This window comes from Myotis yumanensis, unplaced genomic scaffold (genome assembly GCF_028538775.1).
Source record: "Myotis yumanensis isolate MYYU_CA2020_CCGP unplaced genomic scaffold, mMyoYum1.0.hap1 SCAF_6, whole genome shotgun sequence".
Lineage (NCBI taxonomy): Eukaryota > Metazoa > Chordata > Mammalia > Chiroptera > Vespertilionidae > Myotis > Myotis yumanensis.
This window is the reverse complement of record NW_027223757.1, coordinates 66,419,275-66,445,916: the sequence shown is the minus strand read 5'-3', so window position 1 is coordinate 66,445,916 and position 26,642 is coordinate 66,419,275. Positions and strand designations below refer to the sequence as shown.

General features: G+C 35.7%; 1 protein-coding gene across 5 annotated transcripts in view; it reads left to right on the top strand.

Moving 5' to 3' along the window:
• ADGRB3 (adhesion G protein-coupled receptor B3) overlaps nucleotides 1–26,642 on the top strand; it is a 699,707-nt gene that overhangs the window by 542,440 nt on the left and 130,625 nt on the right. For all 5 annotated transcript variants that reach the window (XM_070418313.1, XM_070418316.1, XM_070418315.1 and 2 more), the window contains 3 exons: nucleotides 7,592–7,718; nucleotides 9,310–9,413; nucleotides 12,998–13,100. In XM_070418313.1, the coding sequence (XP_070274414.1) occupies nucleotides 7,592–7,718; nucleotides 9,310–9,413; nucleotides 12,998–13,100 (334 nt within the window). The remainder of the gene's footprint in view (nucleotides 1–7,591; nucleotides 7,719–9,309; nucleotides 9,414–12,997; nucleotides 13,101–26,642) is intronic.

Genomic DNA, 26,642 nt, shown 5'->3' with positions numbered 1-26,642 from the left:
TTACCATGTGTCAAGCACTATTTTACAATCTTGGAATTTTGAAGTGAACATAAATAACAGCCCTATCCTCATGAAGTTTACATTGTAGTAAGCAAAGATAAGCAGAAAGTTAGTTTAAAAATACATATACAATCTATCAGATGTGATAAGTGCTATGCATAACAACAAATCAGGGTATAGGCAAAGGGCATGTGGGAAATTCTTGAAAAGTGTAATAGCTATTATATAACTAGGGTCCTCAAAGCTTAGTGGTTTGAAAGAACAACCATTTTATTTGCTCACAAGTCTGTGGCTCAGCTATTTGGTTGAGTTCTACTGGTTAGTCCTTCTGTTGATCTCATCTGGTGTTGTTTATGTGGCTGTAGTCATCTGGCAGTTCAACCGGGACCGGCTGATCTAATAGGGCCTCATCTGCAAGGCTGGTCATTAGTGCCAGTCTCTCACCCTCAATGAAGCTAGTCTGAGCTACCTCGCATGATAGCAGAATTTCATGATGATAGTGGAAACTGTAAAACTTCTTGAGGCCTAGTCTCAGAAGTCACCCATAACTTCCACTGCATTCTGCTGACCAGATCAAATCACTAGGCTTACCAAAGTTCAAAGGAAGATGAAATAAACTCCACCTCTTGGTGAAAAGTTATAGAGAATTTGTAACTACTACAGACGAGGAGTTACTCTCTGATATTGGATAGTCAGTAATATCTCTGGTAAGATTACATAAGGGCAGAGACTTCCATGATGTGAGGGTATCTTCTATGTGAATGTCTTTGAGGAGTGCATTCTGGGCCAAGGGAATTGCCAGCACAAAAACGCCAAGGTGGAAAAACATGGAGCTTAGTGTGGTTGGAAGTGATGGACAAAGGCAAGTGTATTAAGAGATGAAGGTAGAAAGGCAGGAAAGGCCAAGTTGTATAGGTTCTTGTACGCCATTATAAGGGCTTTGTCTTTTGCTCCAAGTGAGATTGGAAGAACCATTGGTAGAGTTTTAAGTAGAGTGACATGATTTGACGTATGTATTAACAGGAGCTCTCTGGCTGCTGTGTTGAAACTGAACTTCAGAGTAAGATGGCAAGAATGGAAACAAGGAGCCTAACAATGAGATTTGTCCAGATAAAAAATGATGGTGACTTAGAATATAAGGGTAAAACTGACAGCATTTTTCTGGAATAATTTTTAGGCAGAAAACATTTTTGGATTATGTAAAGTTTTCTCAACCAGATTGTGTGCTTCTCTAAGAAAGAAATTATGTTAATTTTTTAAAAATGTGTCTTCTACTTTGGCATTTAAAAAGCACTTACTAAATATTTATTGACTGGTTAGTGAAGACTCAGGCCTTGCTTCCAGATTGAACACAATCACTATAGGATGTGGAGTCTTCAAATTATTTTTGAAGACCAAAAGCAAGTAATGAGCCTAATAAGGTCCATTGATCCCTGGCCAGTGGTTCTTAGTAGTTAGAGCATTGCTTCCCCCCACTGCCCACCCCACACCCACACACACTGAAAAGTCTACGGTTTGATTCTCAGTCAATGGCATGTACCTGCACTGCAGGTTCGATCCCCAGCCACAGATCCAGGCACATGTAGGAGGCAACCAATCGATGTTGTATTTCTCACGTTGATGCTTTTCTTCTCTCTCTGCCTCTCTCCCCCTCCTTCCTTTCTTTTCACTCTCTCTAAAAAAATCAATGAAAAAATTATCCTCAGGTGATGATTAACAACAACAAAAAGATCCATTAATACTCTTCAGGTTGGATTTCTACTCTATTCTTAAGGACAGAAAATGAATTAGGGCTGAGACAATTTGGATCCAGCAATATTAAAGTCATTCTTGAAAGATAAATAATTATTAAATTAATTGAACAAGCATATATTATCAAGTTCCTACTAAGTGAAAAGCAGTGTCAGAGATTCAAAGTCAAACAAGATACAGTTCTCAAAAGTAGTAATAATCTAGCTTGGCATGGAGTGCGCTCATTTTGTAAAAATGAAGAAAGTGAGGTGAATTTATCAACTAATATTTTGAGATGGGTGAGTTTTAGGCATATAGGAGTTTGGGGAAGATCCAAGTGTAGAGTATTCCTGAATCTAAGTCATTTCTAGATAACAAATTGGAGATCTGGTGTTAATAGGATGGAGGGGCCACTATTAATTGCAAGCCCAACATAATGGATAATAAGGCAGGGTTCTTCCTAGTGGTAACAAGGTACCTGTTTCTAAATTTCATCCCAATGAATGAAGCATATGTACTTTTGCTGGTATTAATCCTTTATAGTTACATACAGAGGTTGGCAAAATTAAATTTACAGTTATGAATACACAAAACAGCTAATTCTTATTATTTATTTATTAACTTGTATTTTTCCATACAAACAACTGTAGAACTACTTTTTCCCACATCTGTATATATAACTATATATATATATATATATATATATATATATATATATATAATATACTAGTACATAATTTCTACAGGCTACGATAATTGATATAAAATTAACTTTGAATCTCCCAATCATCCATTGAATCAAACTACAGAGAATATCATTTTCAGAAGGAAAAAAGAACTTAAACTTTTACCTATTTTGTTGTTTTCATAATTTGGAATTTAAACTTTTGTATCACCTCAAACAGTAAATGATCTCATGAAAGAGGTGGAAGATGCTTGATGTCTTAAAACACTGGCATAAAATCAATGCATGGTTTGTTTGTTTTTAATGTGCCATAGGGTTTATCACTTAAAAAATAAAATATCAACCTGAACTCTATGTCTTTAGCTAACTTTATCTGTGGTTAACTCATACTTTGTTAAAACTATGACTACAGTGCCACAATGTTTGCAAGTGTGAATAGCATAACATTCAGATCTTATAACTTCATACAGCATATTCATTGCATTTTGTTTTAAAACAGGTGACAATTAAAATTTAGCATAAAAAAAATCTCTAATTTGGAAATCAGAAACCCAACTTTGCTTCTCACTCTGTGACTTAAAACAAGTTTTCTAAATCCAAGGTACTTCACTTTCCTCATCTATAAAACTAAGTGGTCGGGATAGACCAGTGGTTCTCAACCCTGGCTGCACACAAAAATCACCCGGGGAGCATTAGAAAGTCATAATGCCCAGACCCCACTCATGGTTTAATTTTTAAAGGTCTCCAGGTAACTTTAATATATGGCAACTATTGAAAACCAGTGGGCTAGATGATCACTAAGGTTACTCCTAGCAAAACTTTCTAATTTTATGATTCACTGTGTTTAGACATAGTAGCATTTGCTAGAGATAACATTGTTTTCAGTATTTGCAGTGTCCTTTTAGTATTTAAAATTAACCTCATAATCTGTTTCTACTCAAAACTGAAAACATCTTATCTGTACTCCAATTTTTTTATATTTTGAGAATAATTTGAAACAAGTGCATATATATGTCATTTTTGGGGAGTGTAACATATGCATTAAAATAGCATAGATTTACCTAATTTTTAGAAATTAGCACTGCTATGAATGGGAAACAATTACTTTCTTTCAGTATGCATATGTTGTAAGGATAGTGCACTAAGAATTGTGTATAAAATTTTTAAAGTTGCTATTATAGATATTTTGATTTTGAATAAATGGATCATTAATACCCTAAGAGATAATAACCCCCACTAGAGCATATCAGTTATTTATAATCAATACTTTACACATTGATTTATTTTGAAACAGAATAGACAGTTTTATAAAAGACTGATTAGAGTTGAGTATCTAGCTGTGTTTGTATTTCAAAAGATAAGCTTGAGCCCAGCTGGCATGGCTCAGTGGTTGAGCATCAAACTATGAACTAGGATGTCACGGTTCGGTTCCCGGTCAGGGCACATGCCCTAGTTGCAGTTGTGGGGTATGCAGGAGGCAGCTGATCAATGACTCTCTCTCATCATTGATGTTTCTCTCTCTCCCTTTCCATGCCTCTCTGAAATCAATAATATTAATATATATATATATATATATATATATATATATATATATATATAAAGATAAGCTTGAGTTTTTGAAACACTTTTGAAATGTGTCAGAATAAGATTTTACTGTTTTTTACTAAACAACTTTTCATTGGAGTTAACATATAGTTTTTTTCTTTAAGCTTAAATACTAGATAATATAACCAAATGCTACATTGCTTAAAGTTCCCATAAAAATCAAGAACCCAATGATATACTCAGATCCACAAAGAAACTGTAGATCCTTAGGAAATTAGGAAAAGGCCACAAATAAATATTAAGCTGAAAAGTAATGGATTTTGTGTCTTGTATTTTCACACCGTTCTGTGCTTGTGGGTATGTACGTTTGAATACTTGGGACAGGCAGACTCTTCTTCTTCTAGCCAGTCTAATAATAGGTAGAAGGAGAAGTCAAATGACAGCTAACATGGGTGAATGTAGGTGTAACCAACAAAGAATGTGCTGGTTGTATGGAATTTCTGCAGGTCTAGTTATTTTTGAAAACTATTTGAAAAAAAATTTAATGCCCAGAAAAGACACTAAAGAAATGTGTGATTTTTAGTATAATTTGTATGTATCATTTATTTTGTGTTTGACATAGTCTGTTATTATTTTTATTATCTTTAATGTTCATACATATTTCATTATATTTTTAATGACAACCTAAACTTAATAACTAAGAATAATTTACAGATATACCATTAACCACAGCATGCAAAACTATGACATTGGAAGAATAATGTGACTGTTGGAATAGTCCACATGTTTAAGAACCTTGTTGTGTGCAGACTGGGAAAGCTGTTTTGCTTCACATTAGTTCTACAACCTATCCGTTTGCTTTACAAGGTCTCCCTGAAATCTATCAGACATGTGTACCGTGCTTTCAAAGGATCTTATATAGTAGGAATAAGCTATGAAACGTTTGAAAATACAGGTGGTGGGAACTATAGGCTTTGTAATAATAGTGACATGTATGCCAGTGGTTTAAAAACTACATAAGAGTTTTATATCGTTTTAAAATATCAAGAGGTTTTTTGAAACAGTATTAAATTTAGCATCAGAATGACATCACACTTCTTATTCCTCAGCTTTGGGGAGTGACCAAATGTAGACATAGGTAGTTACCTCCTCACCTTTAAGATCTCCTCTCCTACTCATCTGCTACAAATTCTGGCAGTCTCCTATCAGATGCATTTATCTGAAGCATTATCTTGTGTTTTATTTTTTGGAAAGAGTACATCAATGGTATTCAATCATTTATATTATCCATTCATTTAATCAGGTATAGTCAAGAAAGGGCTACTAATTCTAAAGGAAGGTATAGCTGGGAGTTACATAGCCTCAGGAAGGTACACACGCATAGAGGTGAGCGGCATTAGAAGAACATCATGCTGCAGGGAGTGAAAGACTAAATAAAACATGGAGACCAGTGTCACTTATTTCCCAACTTCGCCTGGGTCTGGGCCAGGTCAGCAATGCAATCGTCATACAAAGTAGAGTAAATTGACCTACTTTCCTAAAGATGTCATATGTAATTTATATGATCTTTAGAGTTTAGCAATATTTTATTGAACATAGACTTTATATCTGACAGCCAAAGTTTATTGATGCTAACAATTTTTGAGTAAACAAACATCCATTGCCTGAATATAAATTGATAGCTTTTCCTCATAAGAGGTCTTATTTACAGTGAAGTTTTTTTCCTTATTAAGACTGAGTTAGTTTAGTGGTTACAACCACATAATTTGAAAAGTATAAATACCGGACTCCATCTGGAAACACAGATACTGCATTATGCAGAAGTTATGTTTTAAAATGTGCTAGATTCTCTTAAAGGTATTTTTCTTCTTTTACTCTAATCAGCTAAGATAAATGTTTTTCCTTTGGCCTCAACTGTTTGTCACAAGACGGGAAGAGGCAGACAGCTAATGAAATAAATTGTATGCTGCTATGGTTAGGTAGAATTGGAATTTAATACTGTTGCATTTGGTTGAAGATATAACTGATTTTTTTTAAATTTGGCATAGTTGAATGACATCATGAGAAAGAAAAGAGACTTACCAAAATTTTAATTGGCTAATGCTTAGAAGTATTTGGATGAACTTAGGTATAATTTTTATATCACTCTCCCCAAATACAGTGTATTCATAAAAGAAGTTGCAATTAAGAGTATTTTGAGTCATAAATATTAATGCATTAAATCATTAATATTAAAGAGATATTACTTCTAGATAACAACAGCAGATTATCTGAATTATATTTGGTAGCTCAACTTGGACATCCAACTGTCAGAGAAGCCTCTCTCATTGAAATCTCTCAGAAATAGACTGTGTGCATATTTAACCCAATAGCTTTAGCTATTCAGAGATGAAGTAGGTGGAATCAAAAGTACCATATCAAAATTAACGCCAAGCCATGTGTTATCCTCTTTGAGTTTTAAAGTAATTTTAATACAGATATTAACTTGGTTTGAAATTTAAACACACACATACACATGTTTGCTAGTTGGAAAGTTTCCAAGCCTGGGGGAGGGGAGCTGACAATTGGTGCAGTCAGTATATTACACGTGTAATGATGATAAAGTTGATTGGTTAAGCTCAATAACTTTTTTAAAATTTTATGCCTCTTCCTATAGAGTAGTTTAGCTGGGGGTGGACGGGTTCTCCCCCCACTTCCCTCCCTACTAAGGTATATATCCATACCATTTTTATTGTTCTGCTGGGGTGGGGAAAAAAACCATATGCTTTAGAATTCTGAATGGCTATATCAAAGAGAAAATTGAAACGGGCCCTCTTTCCCCATCCTACCAGACTTTGGGGGTGGGCATTCATCTAAATGTTCTAGCCGACTTGGGGTCAGCTTAATGCTTCTACCCCAGGGCAAAGAGGGCGGGACAGGGGAAGAAATGTTAAGAGCTTCAGAGATGCTTTGGGCTGAGTGAAGTATGGAGTGGAAAGCTTATGTCTGAAACTCACCCCTCCCCTGGATACCAGGCATAGGCTATGAGAATCAGAACCAGCTGATGCCGCTGCTGCTGTTTCCCGTTTCCAGGGTGAATTTTTCACAGCAGCTAATTCTAAAGGAAGGAAAAATCCCTAACCAGCAGCGGAGAAGATCCTATACCCGACCCAAGCTATATAACCTTTTAGGCAGGCTTTTCAGAGAAATCCGCATTTTAAAAGCAAGCATTCACAATCCAAAAATACAGGATGGGAATCCGAAATGCTATGGAAAGCCTCCTTACACTCTGAGTGTTTGAAATGATCCGATGAGCATAGGAAGTGGCTGCCAAAGCTCTGGCGGCTCCTCGTGCTGCTGCCGCTGCCGTTCCTCGCAGAGGGCTGGACAGAGCTAGTCCCGGTTTCAGCACCCACGGCGCTGGACAGCTCTCTGAACACACGCTGCACCTCTGCCTGCTTGCTTTTTTCAAACACTCTCGCTTTGCATAACTGGAGATGCATCTAAATTACGTCCTGTTCAACAACAAGTAGATTTTTTTTTTCCTGTACGGGAATTACAGTAGACGATTCTCTTAATTAAACTGCATTTTCTTCTTTACGGATTTGGCCGTCAGGCGTATTTATCCCGATCTTCCCCCCGCCTTTGCAGGAACGAGTCTTTGGGAACGTGGTCCACCCAGGGATGTAAAACTGTGCTTACCGATGCATCCCATACGAAATGCTTATGTGATCGTCTCTCTACCTTCGCCATTTTGGCTCAGCAACCTAGAGAAATAGTAAGTAACAAAGGGAAAACACGGCTTTAATGCAAAGGCAGGGACATTGTGGCAAGTGTTTCTCCAGGGAACTGCATTTTAATGGGGAAATAGAAAATGTTGCAGGGTGGCAAAATCGGGCTCGTCTCCTCAGCTACAGTAGCTTGGTGAAATGAATTGTAGTTGGTGTGCTGTAACTAAATTCTAGTCAATTTTATGTCTTCTAACTTGAAATTTTTGCAGTATAGTTATGAGAATGTACTCCAATCATATTACTGATATGCTGCAAACTTTCAAATAAAAATAATTGCCAACTTAACCTTTATTTTAGAACTGGAAAGCTGTTCTGGGGAATTTGTGAGGACACTGTTGGTAGTAGGATGAAGACCCCCCAACACTACAGCCAACACATAGCATATCTGCATTGAATATTTTCAGTATGGGTTTTCTGGGGGTGTCCTTGGATATTTATTTTTTAAAAATCAAATGAAGTTTTCCTGAAAGCATGGAATGTCAAAAACTATAAGACCATTTCTTAAAAGTATTTAGATTTATAAAACTTATTTCTGAAATTGACAGCTGTATAAACTGTCTAAAAGAAAAATAATATCCTCATCAAATGTATTTTGAAAATTATTTTAAAAATTGAAATACCGAAAAATAAGATAATTGTGACTTTCTTGTTTAAATGTGGCCTGAATATACATTACTCTTATTATTTTGATAACAACAATAAAAAAACCCACACTCTATTATAATTTAATGTGCATGTCTAAGATTTGGAAAACAGTTTATCTTAAAGTGCATTTCTTCAAACTTTCAATATTAAAAATATGAAAAGCAATATATTTCATTAGTTAGTATCTTGCTAGTATCTGTGAAAGAAACATCTCATTTTGTTACTGCTTGTGTTCTTGATACATTTTTTAAAGATATAAGGCTTATTTTTCAAGGTCATGTATTTAGGGACTGATACTGGCACTATGAAATTATCCCTGCATATTTTGTTCATAGAAAAAGATCACAGAATATATTGTAAAGTCTTGCATTAGAAATTTGATTTCCTTATATCCTTAGAGACCAAGGAAGTGAAATTAAACGAGAGAATAGTTGACTTAGAATGAAGTTGTGAAAAGTCAGAAAGTTTGAAAATCTTTCAATATTTAGATACCAGATTCAGGTCACATAATGAGTTGTAAATAGGAGGATCAAAGTACATTTTACTAAGAAACATATTGTGAAATAACTGAACTATAATTAGCCCAAGAGAAATGAATGCTGATTCAAATTTTAGCTGGAGAAAGCTTCACATGTGAATGTTGGCCAAGTTGTAGTTTTAGTTCTTTATTTTAGAAAGCCATGAGTAGGTAATATGTCATTATCAAGCATTTTAAACTCTAAGGCATTTATTTCTTCACATTAGGGTGGGTGAGCTAGAATTAGTCATTTTAGAGATTAAGAATATGTGAACAGAGTGGTTACTGGGTAATTATCTGGTAACTATAAAAACTATCTTCTTGGCTATTTTTGAGTGTCAGGATAGTTTTGCTGAGTTTGAAGTTATTTTAAAATTCTTTTTTTTGTTTGTTTGTTTCTTTTGTTTAATTTGCAGATCATGGAATCCTCTGGTACACCTTCAGTTACCCTAATAGTAGGCAGTGGCCTTTCTTGCTTGGCCTTGATCACCCTAGCAATTGTCTATGCAGCATTATGGAGGTATGTAATCAATAAATCCAATTGAAATGAAATGCTCTGTCTTTCCAAGTTAAATCAGTGAATATGATAACCATTATTATGTCTTCCTTTATTTATTTACTGGAAAAAGTATTTTTGTACAGTTATAATTGCTGTCATTCAGCTATAATCAATGAGCACAATAATAATAAATGTTTACCTATTTGCCCGTGGTAAGAAAATAAACAAAACACACATACACTTTTCTTTCCAATTCAAATGATGGTAGCCTTCAACAAGTTGCTTATCCCCAAGCATGGTATTCTTATACCCCAACTGCAGTCTTTGTGTGGTTTCTATCCCAACTGCTGTTGAGCTTGAAGATTTGATAGTCAAATTAATTTCTCTGTTATAAAAATATGGTTTCTAAATTCTTATGTTTAAACACATGCTTTCAGTATGTCACAGACAATAAGTAAAGTCTTCTGTAATATTAATGCACAAACATTATACCTCAATGCTCTGAAAAGGTCTTTGGTTGAATGGTTTGAATAAGGCAGATTTTGACAGATGTAAACAAGAGTATGTGATACAAAAAAAATATTTGTATAATTTTTGAAATTACATGTGCTTGATATGAAAATTTAGTATTTCTCAAAGATTTGTTTTTCTATTAAAATTAGACCTTTGAAGTTTATATCCACTCTCATAATAAACCAGTACATAACCAAAAGGCCAAACTTCCTAATGGATTTTAAATTTCCTAATGTTAAACATTTTATATGCTTTTTTATTGTTTAAAATATTCTAAAAATAGTTATATTAATAGATAATTCTATATTATTTTCTGAAAAAAAATGCAATATTAAAATGCAAAATTAGCCAGTCTGGGATTTTACTTATCTTTTACTTAAGGTAAAAAACAATTTAGTTGAAAAATTATTTACAATTTAATAAGGAAAGGTTATTTAAGGAATGTTTTATTTAACATTCTTTTAGGAATCTTTTATTTAACATTCTTTTAAAAAAATCATTGTTCTCCATTATATTTTTTATTCCTTTGTGGGCAAGATTGATTGTTCAGGATATTAAATTGTCAAATATATTAAAAATTTCAGTCCAGCTGGCATGGCTCAGTGATTGACCTATGAACCAGGAGGTCATGGTTTGATTCTCAGTCAGTGCACATGCCCAGGTTGCTGGCTCAATACCAGGAGGTGGCCAATCAGTGGTTCTCTGTCATCATTGATGTTTCTATCTCTCTCTCACTCTCCCTTCCTCTCTGAAATTAATGAAAACATATATTTTTTTAAAAAATATATCCTTTATATAAAAATAAAATACATACACACTCTTGGTCCATTGGCACAGATACATAATAGAGGTTTAGTTTTCCTGTGAAGGAGTTATCTGGTAATAAAACACTGACAGAGTATGACAGTCTGATAAAGTATGGCCAATCCCACAAAACTGAGGACATGCTTGGTCTAGGTACGGCATTGTAGACAATAGAATGCAGGGTTTAGGGCTCAGTCAGGTAGCCGTTGTTATGGTAATAAAAGACCAAGATGGAAAAAGGCTGGGAAGAAGTCAACTTTCTCTCCCACAGTTCTCTGAATGCCACTTTAGGAAAATGAAGGGCCAGGATACCAAAGTATTGAGAACTAAGTTTCTACTTAACAGCACTTAGAGTTCAGGCATCCATTCCACCTTCTTTTCACCCTCAATGCATATAGCTAACACTAACACAACACTGCCAAGATAAATGATATGTAAAATGTGTCAAAGAGGTACAGGATTAATTAATTCATAGTAAAGTTTTATTTAATCCACAAAAATCCAGGCAGCTGTTCAATGATTCTCATCATTGATGTTTCTATCGCTCTCTCCCTTTCCCTTCCTCTATGAAATCAATAAAAAAATATTTTTTAAAAAAGTTAATACACCGTGTTATGCTCTTCCCATCTACAGATATGTCCTTTAAATCTATATATTGAAATGATGCATTCATAAATTTTGCTTAAAATATCAAACATGTTTATAAAAAGTATTAAAAGCTGAGACATTTTATACTAATTTTTAAGGCAATAATGTGACTCAGTGTAAATGAAAATGGAAACATCTGAAGACTCTTCAAGGTGGACAGTCTTGGTCTTTTATTACCTTGATTTTACTACTTATAGAGCAAACAATGTCAGTGAAACCCTTTTAATAATTTCAACTGTGTGCTTCTACTGTCATGGAAGCCATTAACACCATATAAAGGGTCAGTTTTCTTTATTTCTGAAAGTTTATATCTTCTCCAACCAAAAAATAATTTAAAAAAAAACTCTCTTAATATTTGATTATGTTTTCAGCATCCCAGTATGTAGTTTATTCAATTTTTTAGATACTAATGATGCAGGGACAAGGTTAAGCCACTCTTGAGGCCATTACGAAATTGACCTGGGTTAGCCCTATTTGGGTTTGTTTTGTGAGGAAAGTTAAAATACAAGTAGAAGTGTGTGTGTGTGTGTGTGTGTGTGTGTGTGTGTTACTCCTGTGTTTGTTTTTGTTTTGCCTCTGAAATGTGTGATGGAATGTGGGGGCTTCTTTCTAAATGTTCCTCCAAGACAGAGAGAAGGAACTTTGATAGGTTTTATCCAAAAAGTGCCTCCAGATCTCCAGCACCCCATCTAACACTGCACAGGGAAGTCCACGCCTACTATGAAAAGTGATTTCATGTGCTAATACAAATTAAACACACAGCAACTACAAATGTGTCTGTTACTGTCATTCAGTGTTTTACGATGGGGTACAATAAAGCAAAGTAGCTGTTACTGTTCGTGATAAACAGCTGGGAGAACATTTGATTCTAAGCAGTTTTCTCCATGGCTTACAATCTTGATGCACTTACAAATTATATGACAGACTGTCTACAAGCACTTCTTCATAAGGGTAAAAGATGGCAGATGTCAAGTAATTTTCCAGCCTAATGTGAATTATTATTTGTAGATTAGATTAGTTTTTAGAGCTAAAACATTCGTGTGGGTTTCTTTTTGAACAGTTATTCAGGAAAAATAAAATTTAAGAAGTAGCAGCCTGACTACATAAAAATACTTGAGTGGATGAAATGGTGGATGAAAGTGTTCATGGTTTTATGAGAGTAATGGAATCTGTCTGGTAAGCAAAGGAGACTTTAGAATCTGTGGTTTTTCCTTTGATTCTCAGAGTTTCTATTGGTTGATTTATATGATAATACTTTACATATAATGTACACACATATTTGTAAAGGTAATTATACTAATTAACATATTTGCAAGAAATTTTATTTATAGTAAAAAAAACTGTATTGATAACAGTTGTGCAACTTGGACCCTATCAGAAATGTCATGTTGTCTTCACTGATTTCAAAAGAAGAAGAAAAACAAGTTCTAAAGGACCCTAGGACATGCCATGCCAGTATAAAATTGGGTCTCTAATAATAATCTTTATTCTTTTAAACTGTTTTTAATGGTTTTTTTCTCTTGTAAAGGCACTATTTTAGTGTTTCTTTTTCTGGATGAATTCCACCAATTTGCATAATACAGAATTTTTTATATTTCTGTTGAATTTTAAAATTGGACACTCTTTCTTTCTTTGGCTAGGTACATACGCTCTGAAAGATCCATCATTCTAATTAACTTCTGCCTGTCTATCATCTCATCCAACATCCTCATACTGGTTGGACAGACTCAGACTCATAATAAGGTATGACTGGTAATTATTCTGATTATCTTTGTGTGTTTATGGTTTGACATAAAGTTGGTTACTGATCATCCAAACACTTATTCTAGATGGAGAACATTTGACAAAATTATTTTTTAAATTATTTCCTGAATAAAAGTATTAACTCTTCCAGACCAGATATGCATTCACTTGGATTAATTTCCTGGGTATCGAGAGGCTGTTTATAATAGTAAAAAATATATGTTTGTTAAGCATTATATCAAAGCTCTATGAGTTCAAAGCCTTAGAACATCAAAAGCACAAATTTAGATTCTTTATCCTAATTGTAATAGGATTGCCTGTGTTTTGGTCTAATTTATTCACATACTGATTCCTAAAAGTCAACTATAAATTGCTTAAAAGGGTAACATAGATCTTGAAAATCTACCCAAAAATTCTCTATAGATAATAATCTAAAACAGTATTAGGTGAAAGCGACACTAGGTTTTATGCCTTTTAAAAAGTTTTAATTTTCCAAAAGTATCTTGATATGTAACCAACATTGCAATTCTTCGGCTGTATTGTCAGTTTCAACAGAAAGTAGGTCCTGTTTATGAGAATTGACTTGAGTTGAATGACCAGGTTTGTTCCAGAATTGACTGTCAGCTCTCTTTACTAAACTACTCTGAAATGCATTCCAAGAAACCCATAATAGCAATCTTAAATTAACTTATCCCTACCTCAAAGGAATTCTGGTAAACACTGCTTTAATAACATGTCGATTAATTTGGGCCTGTTTTTTTCCCTCAACTTTTTTTTCCGAATGCTAAAGCAAATAATTGAAGTTTTCCCTATAAGCCATCATTTAAGAAAATAAAATGTACTTTGCAATAGGTTGTTTTGATATAATAGATATTTGTAAGACATGTATAGTTTAAGTTTTTTTCCACCAAAGCCTCCCTTCCCATCATTGTTTACCATCCAAACACTCTTGAGTGATGCCCCTCATTAGAATATGGAAAGCTGCGTGTTCTTCAGCAGGAAACATGCATATAAAACTGTTTTATGTTCTGTGGCAAAGTTTTTACAAGTTTTGAGCCAAATAATAAAATAGAATTTTCCACAAGGTTTGCTACATATTACAGTGTTTATTGTCTGAATCATTGTTGTCCAGTAGAAATATAATGTAAGCCACAAACGTAAGCCATATATGTAATTACTAGAGGCCTGGTGCACAAATTCATGCACCAGTGGGGTCCCTCAGCCTGGCCTGCAGGGTCAGGCTGAAACTGGCTCTCCAACATCCCCTGAAGGGTCCCATGTTGTGAGAGGGTGCAGACCAGGCCAAGGGACCCCACCAGTGCACTATCGGGGCCAGGGAGGGAGGTAGGCCAGCTGGGGAGGGACCGCGGGAGGGCTCCAGGGAGTGTCTGGCCCATCTCGCTCAGTCCCAATCAGCCAGACCCCAGCAGCAAGCTAACATACCAGCCAGAGCATTTTCCCCCTGGTGGTCAGTGCATGTCATAGCGACTGCTCAACTGGTCAACTGTCTGCCCTCTGGTAGTCAGTGCACATCATAGTGAGTAGTTGAGAGCCTTAGCATATCATTAGCATATTACTCTTCAATTGGTTGAACGGCTGATCAGATGACCGGACACTTAGCACATTAGGCTTTTATTATATAGAATAATATCTTAGTAGCCATATTAATTAAATGAGAAACAAGTGAAATTAATTTTAATAATACAGCAGGTCCTTGAATAACGTTCTGTTCAATGTCATTTCTATATAACATTGAGATACTGTAGGAACTTAATTGTTCATATAAATTAGCCTATGGCAAAGTTGATTTTCTTATACAACATTATCCTCAAAGTTGAAGAACCAACTGATGACAAATGAGTACTGACTTATATTTAACTCAATATATCCAAAAGTTGACCTTTTAACACGTAATTCTATTTTAATGTTAATACAAAATTTTTACAATATTTTTATTGAATCTTAAGAATCTAGGTGTACTTTATACTTACAATACATTTCAATTCAGACTAGCTTCATTTCAAGTACTCAATGAATATCGTATTATATAGGCATAAATGCTAATAATATTTGGAAGCTAAAATAGTCACAAGAAATTATATTCCTCTTGGCCATTTTGGCTTTCCCAGGTTTCTAATGTCCCTGTTTTATATGAAAATATCTGCAAATATGAGGAACATAAAAGGCAAGATAAGACAGATCTAGTTTCAATTTTCATTTCTGGTTATAAAAAGTGGTTGGAATGGGCTTAGTTAAAAATAAAAAAGTTTGGTGTCATTTGTGTTCTCCCCAGGTAATCAACTGGAGAATAGATTGCACCTGGTTTGGGAACCATCCTGGTTCTCTTCCAGATAGGCTATTTATGCTAACTTTTGCTGCTGCAGTTATTGATGCTTGTGGCAAGGAGCAGGTTGTAGGTGGTAGTGGTGATGAACAATATGGGAGATTATTGGATTTCTCGTATGCTATGTTAATTTTACTTTACTAGCTCCGAGTAGATGATCTTGCAAGCCTAAGATGATTCACTATAGAGTGGCTAGGAGAAAAAAATATAAAACACTGGGGTTTTACTCTTAATTATTCTTAAGGGGGAATAATAATATAGGTGGCTATGAAATATGTACTAGATTGAATTAAATTGACCCTACTCCATTTTAAATGTAAAATAGCAGTATGTGAAATGCTATACCTGCTTTACTGTATTTGGGATTAATGATTTCTAACAAAACAAAACAAAAAAGAAGAGAAAATTTTAAAAATGTATCATTTGTATTTTTTTTCTGTGGAAACTTCACGAAAGTGTTTTAAAAATGTAAAATATTGATTGGTGGCTACAGTATTTTATCAAGGTTGTGAGTTAGGACCGTATTGCTGCTGTGGGCATTTTGTAATTGATCAGACTCCTATATTTGACTTCCCTGGTAAGTTTTGATTGATGCTTTAGTATTCCCCACCTGGAAAAATAGAAACATCTGTGAGAGCTTTCTGATGAACAAGAGATTTGGTACTGCCTCTGAGAGTTGTCATGGCTAGTTGTGTGAAAACTGGTATTTGATGCTGATGTCCAGAATAGTTTTGAAGTGCCATACTGGGATCTTTCTCCGAATTGCTTGTTGAAATGTAATTGACTCAATTATCTCACTGTGGAGCATCTCTGTTTCTTTTGAGTTGGGATAGAAAGAAGCTGAAATAATCCATTGTTAAAAAATATGATGTATTCAAAATTTTAAGCTATATATTCAATTGCTGGCAGCTGAGTAAAGAATCTAATGCAATACCTTAAATCTCCTTAAAATTCAGCTATAAATTTAATTATAACTCACTTCATTATTTTCAAGCTTTCTCATAAAGTCTCATTGCCCTTTAATCTTTGTGCATTTATAATTTCAACCAGGATGTTCATATACCACTTGGATATTGTTTATTTGTCAAGACTTTCCTTTGTACCTTAAATATGAAAGTTGAGCCTTCTGGTACTATTTTGCAGAAAGCAAAGATTATTTTGGAAACAAATATAATCAGAGAATAGTTTTCTTAATCACAAAAATATATATCTGCTTCTTTCTAAAAGACTGTGAGATGATTTAGTATATTAAAGATTTCATAGTATTCTTTTTAACTGATGGAAGCCAAATTTGGCAATACTCTCTTGGGGTTTTTTGTTGTTGCTCTTGTTGGCTTTTTGGGGAGTTGGGTAATGGTGACCACCCAACAACTTTGAAATGCTCAATAGACAGCCTCACTAATAGGTTAAAATGAAAGCAAGTCAAGTCTAGATTCTGTCACACAGCCAGGTATTTTTTAGGTAAAGACTTATAACAAATCAGGAGCAAAACCTGTTCTGTAAGCACAATGAAATTCTAGGTCTTTCTCATTTTAGGTACTTTAGCCATACCTTGTATGCAACATTCACTTGAGGTGGACATAGGATCACTCTAGAAGCAGAATTCTGTGACCTTCGGTCACCATGATTCAATCAGAAATCCTCCTAGTCTAATAAAGCTGTGGGCCCATCTCTAAGAGGTGTAGGATATAGGCCTCAATAGAATCTTTCATACAGTCCATTCAGGAGTAAGAAGTGTTTAACTGTATTAAGCTAATTGACATATTCTCAGTGCCTTTACTTTTACCAAAGGGAACCCATTAATACATTCACCATAATGATTAATCAGACACTAGTTCATCATCTTTTTTTAAAAAATATATTTTATTGATTTTTTACCGAGAGGAAAGGAAGAAGGATAGAGAGTTAGAAACATCAATGAGAGAGAAACATTGATCAGCTGCCTCCTGCACAACCCCTACTAAGGATGTGCCCGCAACCAAGGTACATGCCCTTGACTGGAATCGAACCTGGGACCCTTCAGTCCGCAGGCTGACGCTCTATCCACTGAGCTAAACTGGTTAGGGCCATCTTTTACATTCAGTTTGATATGAGTATAGTGTTGATTGTGCATAGCTTTACCTAGATAAAAAGGACTTGCAGTTGCCACCTGGAGGATGGCCCTTTCAATTATAATACCAGCTGGAAGTAAAGGTTAAACTAACCAGTACATATATAGCATCATAATGAGAATACCCAAATATTACAGAATAAATTACAGCTTGAAAATGTTAAAAATTTTGAAAAATAATATTCAAATTTGAGAGGACAAAGTTAAACACTAAACTTAGTCATAAGAGACCTAGCAAAGTCCTCATTGACAGATCAAGGGAAGCTTCTCAAATTATTTTGGATGGGCATTTTCTTAGCACTATTTAGGAGGAATTTAGCTCATGGTTCTATATGTATGGGTCATTGAATTACATAACGGGATGTGTTTTTCAGTCTTACAAAAAATACAAAAATTTTCTGTGTTGGAGCACTTCTTAAAAGTCCCATACTCTACAAAGTTTTCTTACTTAATCTGTGCTTACTTGCCCTTTCTGAAGTGTTGTTATGATTTTGTTCTGTAGTTTGTATAGGGATAGTTAAGATGGGCCAAACTAGAAGACTGTGGTCATTGTAATGGGAGATGTTTTTGTGTTGTCAGAATTGTGTTGTTGTTGTTTTTTAAATAAAATATTGAACTTAAATACCTGGAATTGGGTGAAGCACTCTCTAATTCACCTATTTCCACCATGACTTTCTTTTCCCAAAGACCCAAATTTTTCACACATTACTTACATACCTGCTTCTGAATGTATATGTGTTCAAGTTCTGAGAAGGAATATCGAATATGTTTTCAGCTATCCATACTGTTTCTCCTTACACCCTATGACACAGTCTGCCCCTCCTCTTGGAATTCAGTGGTCTTCATGCTTCCCTGGAGACATCTATCTCTCAGGTGGTGATGGTTAAGAACAGGCACTTTAAGTCAGACAGACCTAAACACCCTACATCTACCACTTGCTTCCTAGTGGTATGATCTTGAGCATGATATTCAGACTCTATAGACCTTAGCTTCTTCTTGGTATCTCCCTTGCAGTGTTGTCAGGATTACCTGAGCTAGTACATGTGAAGCACTTGGTAAGCACTTCTTAAAACAGTAGCTGTGATTATGGTGATGATGACCCCTAGATGTATTTCTCTTCTGAACGTCAGATTTCCTAGTACTCAATTTTCTGCTCATCACTAAATTTACAATTCAGGTCCTTGCCCCACACTCCAACATATTCTATATAAATTGAATGTTTTCTGTAGTCTCCAACCTAGTTATAGGAGGTGGAATGCTGAAAGTTATCCTTGATTTATCCACTGTCACATAGCAAATCTAATAAACCACCCACCTGTGCCAGTTGTACGCTCATGTATTTCTCGAAGTTGGCTTTCAGCCTCTGCCAGGCACTAATAATCATTAGTCTGCCATTTCCAGCATCATTAAAGCCACTCTCTACCTTGTAGCTCAAGTGGTGAAGCTAAAATTCAACTCTGATCACTGTACTTCCCTGTGCAAACATGGATTGTTGTCTCACTTCCCATAGAAGTGATTTTCAGTCTGTGCTCAGACATAAACAGTGGAAAATGTTTTATTTCTCTATCAAAGTTTCTGTTCACTGATTTGCATTAACATATTGGGGCTCAAGAACAAATTTTATAGAGAGAGACTTCTGTAGCTTATAACACTTGAAAAGCCTTGAGCATGACTTGTGCTGACCTCTCCATTCTCATTGTTTTACTAACTTTGTTTACGACACCAGCAACACCAAACTGCTTACAGTTCATCAAAATCATCCAGTGGCTTCCTGTTTTGTTTTTTGTTTGTTTGTGTGTTTGTTTGTTTTTGCTACCCTTCAGCCCAGAGGGAGCACTGCTACTATCCTCCTCCCTCCCTGACTTCCCAAACGCCTTCATCTGTCTTGTGTTCATTCTCTGACACTCTGTCCAGTCCTTTCTTTCACTTTTAGAAGCCCTCCTCTTTCCTCCACTTTTAGCTACACTAGCTCTGGGGATCCATGATTCCCAGTGTGTATCTACAATTTAGTATTATATTACTTGCTTTCAACCAGACTATACATTTCTAGGGCAGGTGCAGATTATATTCATTCTTAAATTTATTGGCAACATACAGCCTAAGTACAGTAAGTATACAATAAATGTTTTTGATTGAATGAGTAAATGCATTTACTTAAATTCATCATTTGGGCTTATACCTACGGAGCTAATAGCTGTAGTTAGTTTTACAAAGATTAGGGTCCCCAACTCTGATAGAATCTAAGCCAATATGGTGATAAAGATAATGGCATGCTTTAAGGGTGATCTAGTTTCTGGGTTTTAGTTAAGAGACTTTGAAGACAAACAAATGCGAATCTTTTCACTTGATACACCATGTAAAGCAATGTTCATAACCCTCAAAAGAAATGTGTTTATTCGTTATTTCTCTCACAGAAGTCATTTCTTGCTAATAATGACCCAAGTGCGTGTTTATTATATCTCAGATGTGTGTATGATCCTAATGGCTGAAGCTATAGCCTCCTATTTAGATTTATTAAAATCTAATTTATTGACTTGTGATGATGGTTGTAAAAGGATTTGATGTAATAAGCTTATGTTTGACTCATTTGAGTCCATTTTGAGTTATCTTACTAACTCTGGATTCCTGAAAACCTTCATCATACCAAGGAACAGAATGGTTACTTAGTTTTTTTATTTACCCAGGCTCTCAGCAATGCAAAATTATTTTGTCCTGTTATGGGTTCACCACAAGAGACAGTGGGGTTAGAGAGACTTTTGGCCCACTTTAACCTTCTTGTCCCCTGATTCTACATTTTCCAGTTTTGCATGGTAGGAGCCAAAGATAACATCATCAAAGGGAACTTCAAAATAGGACAAAAGATCAATATTAAGGATGGGTTTGAAACAAGCCAAGAAGATAAAAGTGGAATTATTTAACAACTAGAGGCCTGATGCATGAAATTTGTGCAAGAGTAGGCCTTCCTACCCCCTGCTGCCGGCACCAGCTTCCCTTTGGCACCCGGGACCCGGGCTTCCCTCGCAGCCCCTGGCTTCGTCCGGAAGGAAGGTTGTCCGGTCTAATTAGCATATTATGATTTTATTATTATAGATAAGAAGTTACTGAAAGGTTTTTGATATCAGGAGCTAAATCATCTTGAGGGACAGGGAAGCCAGTTTGGGCATTAAGTGTGTGTCCTTAGGTCCCATTCCGAGGCTAGGCAAAACACCCAAAGAGTGAGCACTCCTTCACCTGGGAAGAAGTAGAACACGAAAGTCAGGCTTTTATGCCACAGGTGCTTGGAGAGTGTCAGTCTATTTGATGACTTTCTGTACATTTGTCCTCAGGCAGCTGTATAAATGTGTCCTCCAGGCAATGGAGAGGGACTCCTTGATTTGGCCAATTCCTAGTCTCCACGCCCACTCCCTTTAAACCTAGCCTTCAGGATTTCTCAGTTAGACTACCATAGCATCCTTCTAACTTTGGTCTGCTTTAAAATTTGTTTGTGTTAGCTCCTCCTTCATGTGGGAAGTGTCCACCTGAGGTTTAGTCCATGTATCCTGCAGAACTAGAGCAGCCATCCTTTGACAGTTTCTGGAAAGGCTTCTGCAGAGAGCAAAGGGAGCCGAAGCACTTTGAATCCTTTCTTTGGTGAATCCTTTCTTTGGAGCAACCAAACACAGTTTCTTCCCACAGGTGACTATTGGATACCAGTATATAAAAAATTAAAGCATGAATCAAATCACTCTCAAGCTAACAGGACGCTTTATGAATAGAAGAAGCTAAAAGCAGCTAACAAATGCCCAGGGGATGATACAAAGCTGGCTGTCGTTGCAGAAGAAAACTTAAAGTACAGCAAAAAATGTGAAAGCCCCTCTATTAGAGAAAGTCTGTGTAGCCTCATCTGAAGGTATTGGGCAAAAAAGTTACATCTACCATAGAAACTAGGGATGGCAGAGTCCAGCTAATCCCCTGCTGAATTCACCCATAGAGTCCTTTTTTTAAAACCTCTAAGCCTCTGGTCCTATCTCCATCCTAAAAGTTGGATTATTGTTATGCATATTAGATCATAAGCATTGCTATAGCAAAACTTAGAACTAAAGCACAAATGCTAATACCTATTACCAGAAAGAAAAAAAAACTGTTAGGAGATTAAACTGTGTTTTTCACTTCTTTTGTGATGCCAGTCAGTTAATTTTAAATCTTAAACTTTAAAGAAAGAAGTGGGCATAGGACTGAGTTGAGTCTAGGTCTTAACTATAAAATTTCATAGTATGAAATTCAAAGTAAGGAAATTAAAATATTAATAGCCATCCTAGGCTTCTAGTGTACTGAATCAAAGATTTAGGTTACAGTTGTAATGAAAGGAGAAATGATTAGTTTTAACTATAGAAATATAATGATAACTTTTATTTAAAAATTTTAATTCATTAATTTTTATAATAAGGGCCTGTATACATGGTCTGTGTGTTAAACTATAATACACATGGTTTTTATATATTTCTGTAGATATGTCTTTGGTAAATGATAAATCAGTATGTGCACATAATTAGGTTGACAAAGGGATTTTGAATGAACCTTATCTCTGCTTTGCATTCTTATTGTTAATTAAATTCATTGGTATTTCAAAGTTATTTTTCCTAATGGATAGAAATGTATATTGGTTTTACAAAATATAAATTAGTTCTATTTGTTTTTTTTAATATACATACTTTTGTTTCTTTTTATTAGAAATAAGAGGATCTAATTTCTCTGTTTAGAAACATTTGTTATATGCCTTTTTAACTTCCAAAATAAAGTTACAAAGTGAATCCTGTAGGCCTAAGGAGGAAATACCCATTAGAGAAATAAAAATGGTAATCTGTATTCATTATCTATTGCTGCGCAACAAATTACCTTAAACTTCATGACTTAAGAACAATAATATTTATAAACTTCTCCATTTCTGTGAGTCAGGAATTTGGGAGTGATTTAGCTGGGCAGCTCTGGCTCAGCATCTCTCATGAGGTTGCAGTCAGCCCTGTGAGAGGCACAGTCATCTGAAGGCTTGACTGGGGCTGGAGGGTCCTCTGAAAGGTGGCTCATTATTCCAGGTGTGATGAGAGCTGCAGATTCTAAATGAAGGGTTTTTTAAGCTTTGCCATTTGTCAAGTTTGCATAACCATTCAAACTTGTGTGCCAGATACTGTCCACAAAGCCTAGTGATCTATATAAATTGTAAATCAGAGCATGATACTTATCTGCTTAACACCCTTCAGTTAGAATAAGTGAAGCTTCCATTATACCTGGGATGGTATCCAAACCCCATAACATGGCCCACAGGCTCCTGCATGACCTGGTCTCTTGTTACTTCTCCCACCTAATCACCTCAGATTCATTATTTTTCCTTTCCTTCACTATATTCCTGCCATGCTGGTCTTACACTAGGATTAGCCAAAAGCTAGGTGACCATGAAATGTGAAAATTGAACTGGAATGCCCTGAATTCCCTGGTTCTTGTCTCGATGGTTTCGAAGAAGCCACGGACAAAAGGTGATAGGTGAAAAGTATAGAAACTTTATTGCAAGCAGACACTACCTCTAAAACCGAATTCTAAAATCTAAACCTAAGGCTCTGTCCCTCCTGGATGGACAGGAGCCCCTGAAAAAGGTGACTGCTGCTTTCTTTGTCTTGAGGCATTAAATAGGCTGCAGTTCCTTGTCTGAACCTGACCCCTTCTAATTGGTCATTCTGCTACATAGAATTAGTTTTCAAAGCTCAAAGCCCATATGGTGTCCCCCATATCCTCTCCCCTTATCTTGTTGGTTGGAGTCACTGTTGATTTATCTTATAGCTCTCCCAGTTGTGTTGGCAGAGAAGGCCTTATCTTCAGGCCCTCCCAGCTACTCAGGTCAGGGCTACTTTTGGTCGGCAAACTCATTAGTCAACAGAGCCAAATATCAACAGTACAACGATTGAAATTTCTTTTGAGAGCCAAATTTTTTAAACTTAAACTATATAGGTAGGTACATTGTTGTTAACTTAATTAGGGTACTCCTAAACTGGCCTTTGCGAAAAACATCCGCAATCTGAGAGGTCAATCTCAGCAAACTTACCCCCACTTCTTCTAACGCCACTTCTTCTAAATAGACTCGCCCAGGCTGAAAACTGACTTCTGCGCATGGGCCACGAAGTTTCAATCGCACTGTATGTACGCGCCTGCACGTGGTATTTTGTGGAAGAGCCACACTCAAGGGACCAAAGAGCCGCATGTGGCTCGTGAGCCACGGTTTGCCGACCACTGGCCTAACTTATAGTCACTTTAATTGCTCAGGCCCGAGTTACCTCTGTTTATGGCTGTCTTAATTGCCCAGGCCAGATCTATTTCTATTTGCCTGTGGCATTTCTTTATTCTCTGTACAAGTAAGATAAACACTCTGGCACCTTCAAGTCTCCATTATGCATTCCTTCCCATGGACCATTTTCATTCCTAAAACCTCCTAAGCTTGCCTCATTAAGCTAGCTAGCTACCTCTTCCAACCAGATGCCTCGTTTGTGCCTATTGCCCTTGTGCAATTATTACAATTAATTATTAATTGCAAGTGTCCTTGTGCACTTACAAAATTGTCTTATCAGTTGTATGCTTTGCCTAGCATGTAGATCTTTCCCATGCTTCAGGGCTTTCTCACATATTTCTCCCTCTGCCACAGTCATTCTTCTTTCATCTTAGGCTAGCATTGTTAATTTAGACATGTCCTGCAGCTCAAATAGAATCTTCTCAGGGAGAAGTGCCTGAGAAGTCTACCCATTTGACACCATGCGTAGTTATTACAATATAGTTGACTACATTCCCCATGTTGTACTTTATATCCTCCTGACATTTTTATATCTGGCAATTTGTACTTCTTAATCCCTTCCCCTTTTTCACCTATCCTCCTAATCCCCTTCCATCTGGCAACCATCCTTTTGTTCTCTATATCTATGAGCTGTTTCTGTTTTATTTATTTTACTTTTTTAGATTCTACATATAAGTGAAATCATATGGTGTTTGTCGTTCTCTGCCTGACTTATTTCACTAAGCATAATACCCTGTAGGTCCATCCACATTGTTGCAAGTGGTAAGATTTCATTATTTTTTTTTTTGGCTTAAGTAATATTCCATTGTATATATATACAACATCTTCTCTGTCCAATCATCTATCAATGGATACTTAGGTTGCTTCCATATCTTGGCTATTGTAATTAATGCTGCAGTGAACATAGGGACCATCTAATCTTGATTTAAGTTCAGAAGGGAAGGGAAACTGTGTGCTTGATTTACACTGTATACTCTGTACCCGGCACAGTGCCTGGCACATAGCACCAGGCACTCATCAAATATTTTTAAATGCATGAAGGAAATGTCTAACCCTCAGTTGTTGTTTCCTAGTCTAACAGTGTGGAGGGGATATTATGAGGATCAAGAAAGATTACACCTAGGACAGTATCTGGCACACAATAAACTTTTGATTGAGGTAAAATTTACATAAGGCGATAAGCACAGTGAACAATGTGCTGAGTTTTGACCAGCATATACCTATGGAACCAACATCATAATCAAGATCTGGAACACTACCATCGCCCTAGAAAGTTGTTTCTTCCAGCCAACCCCCATCCCTCTTGGCAACTGTTATTCTGATTTCTGTCATCATGTGTTTTGTCTGTTTGGAAATTTTAAGTAAATAGAATCATATAATGAGTAATTTTTTCATTCTGGCTACTTTCTCTCGACGTGTTGGTTTTAAAATGCAACCACATTGTTGTATGTATTTGTAGTGAGTTCTTTTATATTGCTGAGTATTATTCTACTCTAGCAATATACCACATTTTGTTTATCCATTCTTCAATTACTAGACATTTAAATTATTGGGTTTGTTTTTTGATATTAAGAATAAAGCTGTTTTGCCGAAACCGGTTTGGCTCGGTGGATAGAGCGTCGGCCTGCGGACTGAAGGGTCCCAGGTTCGATTCCGGTCAGGGGCATGTACGTTGGTTGCGGGCACACCCCCAGTGGGGGATGTGCAGGAGGCAGCTGGTCAATGTTTCTCTCTCAACGATGTTTCTAACTCTCTCTTCCTCTCTGTAAAAAATCAATAAAATATATTTAAAAAAAAAAAAAAAGAATAAAGCTGTTTTAAATTTCTTGTAAAATTTTTGTATGGGCAAGTATTTTCATTTCTCTCAGGTAAATACCTAGGAATAGAAATGCTATGTTAAAGACAAGTTAGAGTATTTTAACTAAAAATAAAAGGAAACAAAACTGCTGAACGGTTTTGCAAAATTGTTGTACCATTTTATACTCTTACCAGTAATCTATAGCAGTTCTGGTGTTTCATATCCTTGACAACATTTCAATTATATTTTCCTAATAACTAATAAGGTTTAGGAGCTTTTCAGCTGCTTATAGCCCGTGTTATATCCACTACTGTGGAGTCTCTCTCTGTTCAAATCTTTTCTACCTTTTTAAATTGAGTTATCTTTTTATTATTGCTTTGTAAGTGGTTTTGAAACTAAAGTATTCTGGACAAAAGTCTTTTGTTTTATATAATATATATTTAACATTTATACACACATATTCTTTTATCTCAGTCTGTGGCTTGCCTTTGCATTTTATTAATGGCATCTTTTGCTGAGTAGATGTTTTCAATTTTGTTAAATCTAGTTTGTCATATCTTTTTCCATAGTGTGTATTTCGTGAGTCCTCTATAAGAGATCTTTGCTTATTCTTCAAGGTCATGAAGATGTTATTCTATATTATCTTCTATAAGCCTTATAGTTTTAGCTTTTATGTAAATCTATGGTATATCAAATTAATTTTTGTGTACAATATTACATTGGCATTGGGTCTCACTATATTTCAAATGGATATCCAATTGTTCTGATAGCATTTGTTAACAAGACTTTCCTTTGCCCATTAAATTGCTTTGGAACCTTTGTAAAAAATCAAATTAGAGTAAATCTGTAAATCAGAGAATTTGAGTTCTCTAACTTTAATCCTTTTTGTATTATTTTGTGTACACTAGATCCTTTTGTCTAGATTTGCTAATCTAGATCCTCTCGATAGCCAAATAAATTTTAGAATCAACTTTTCA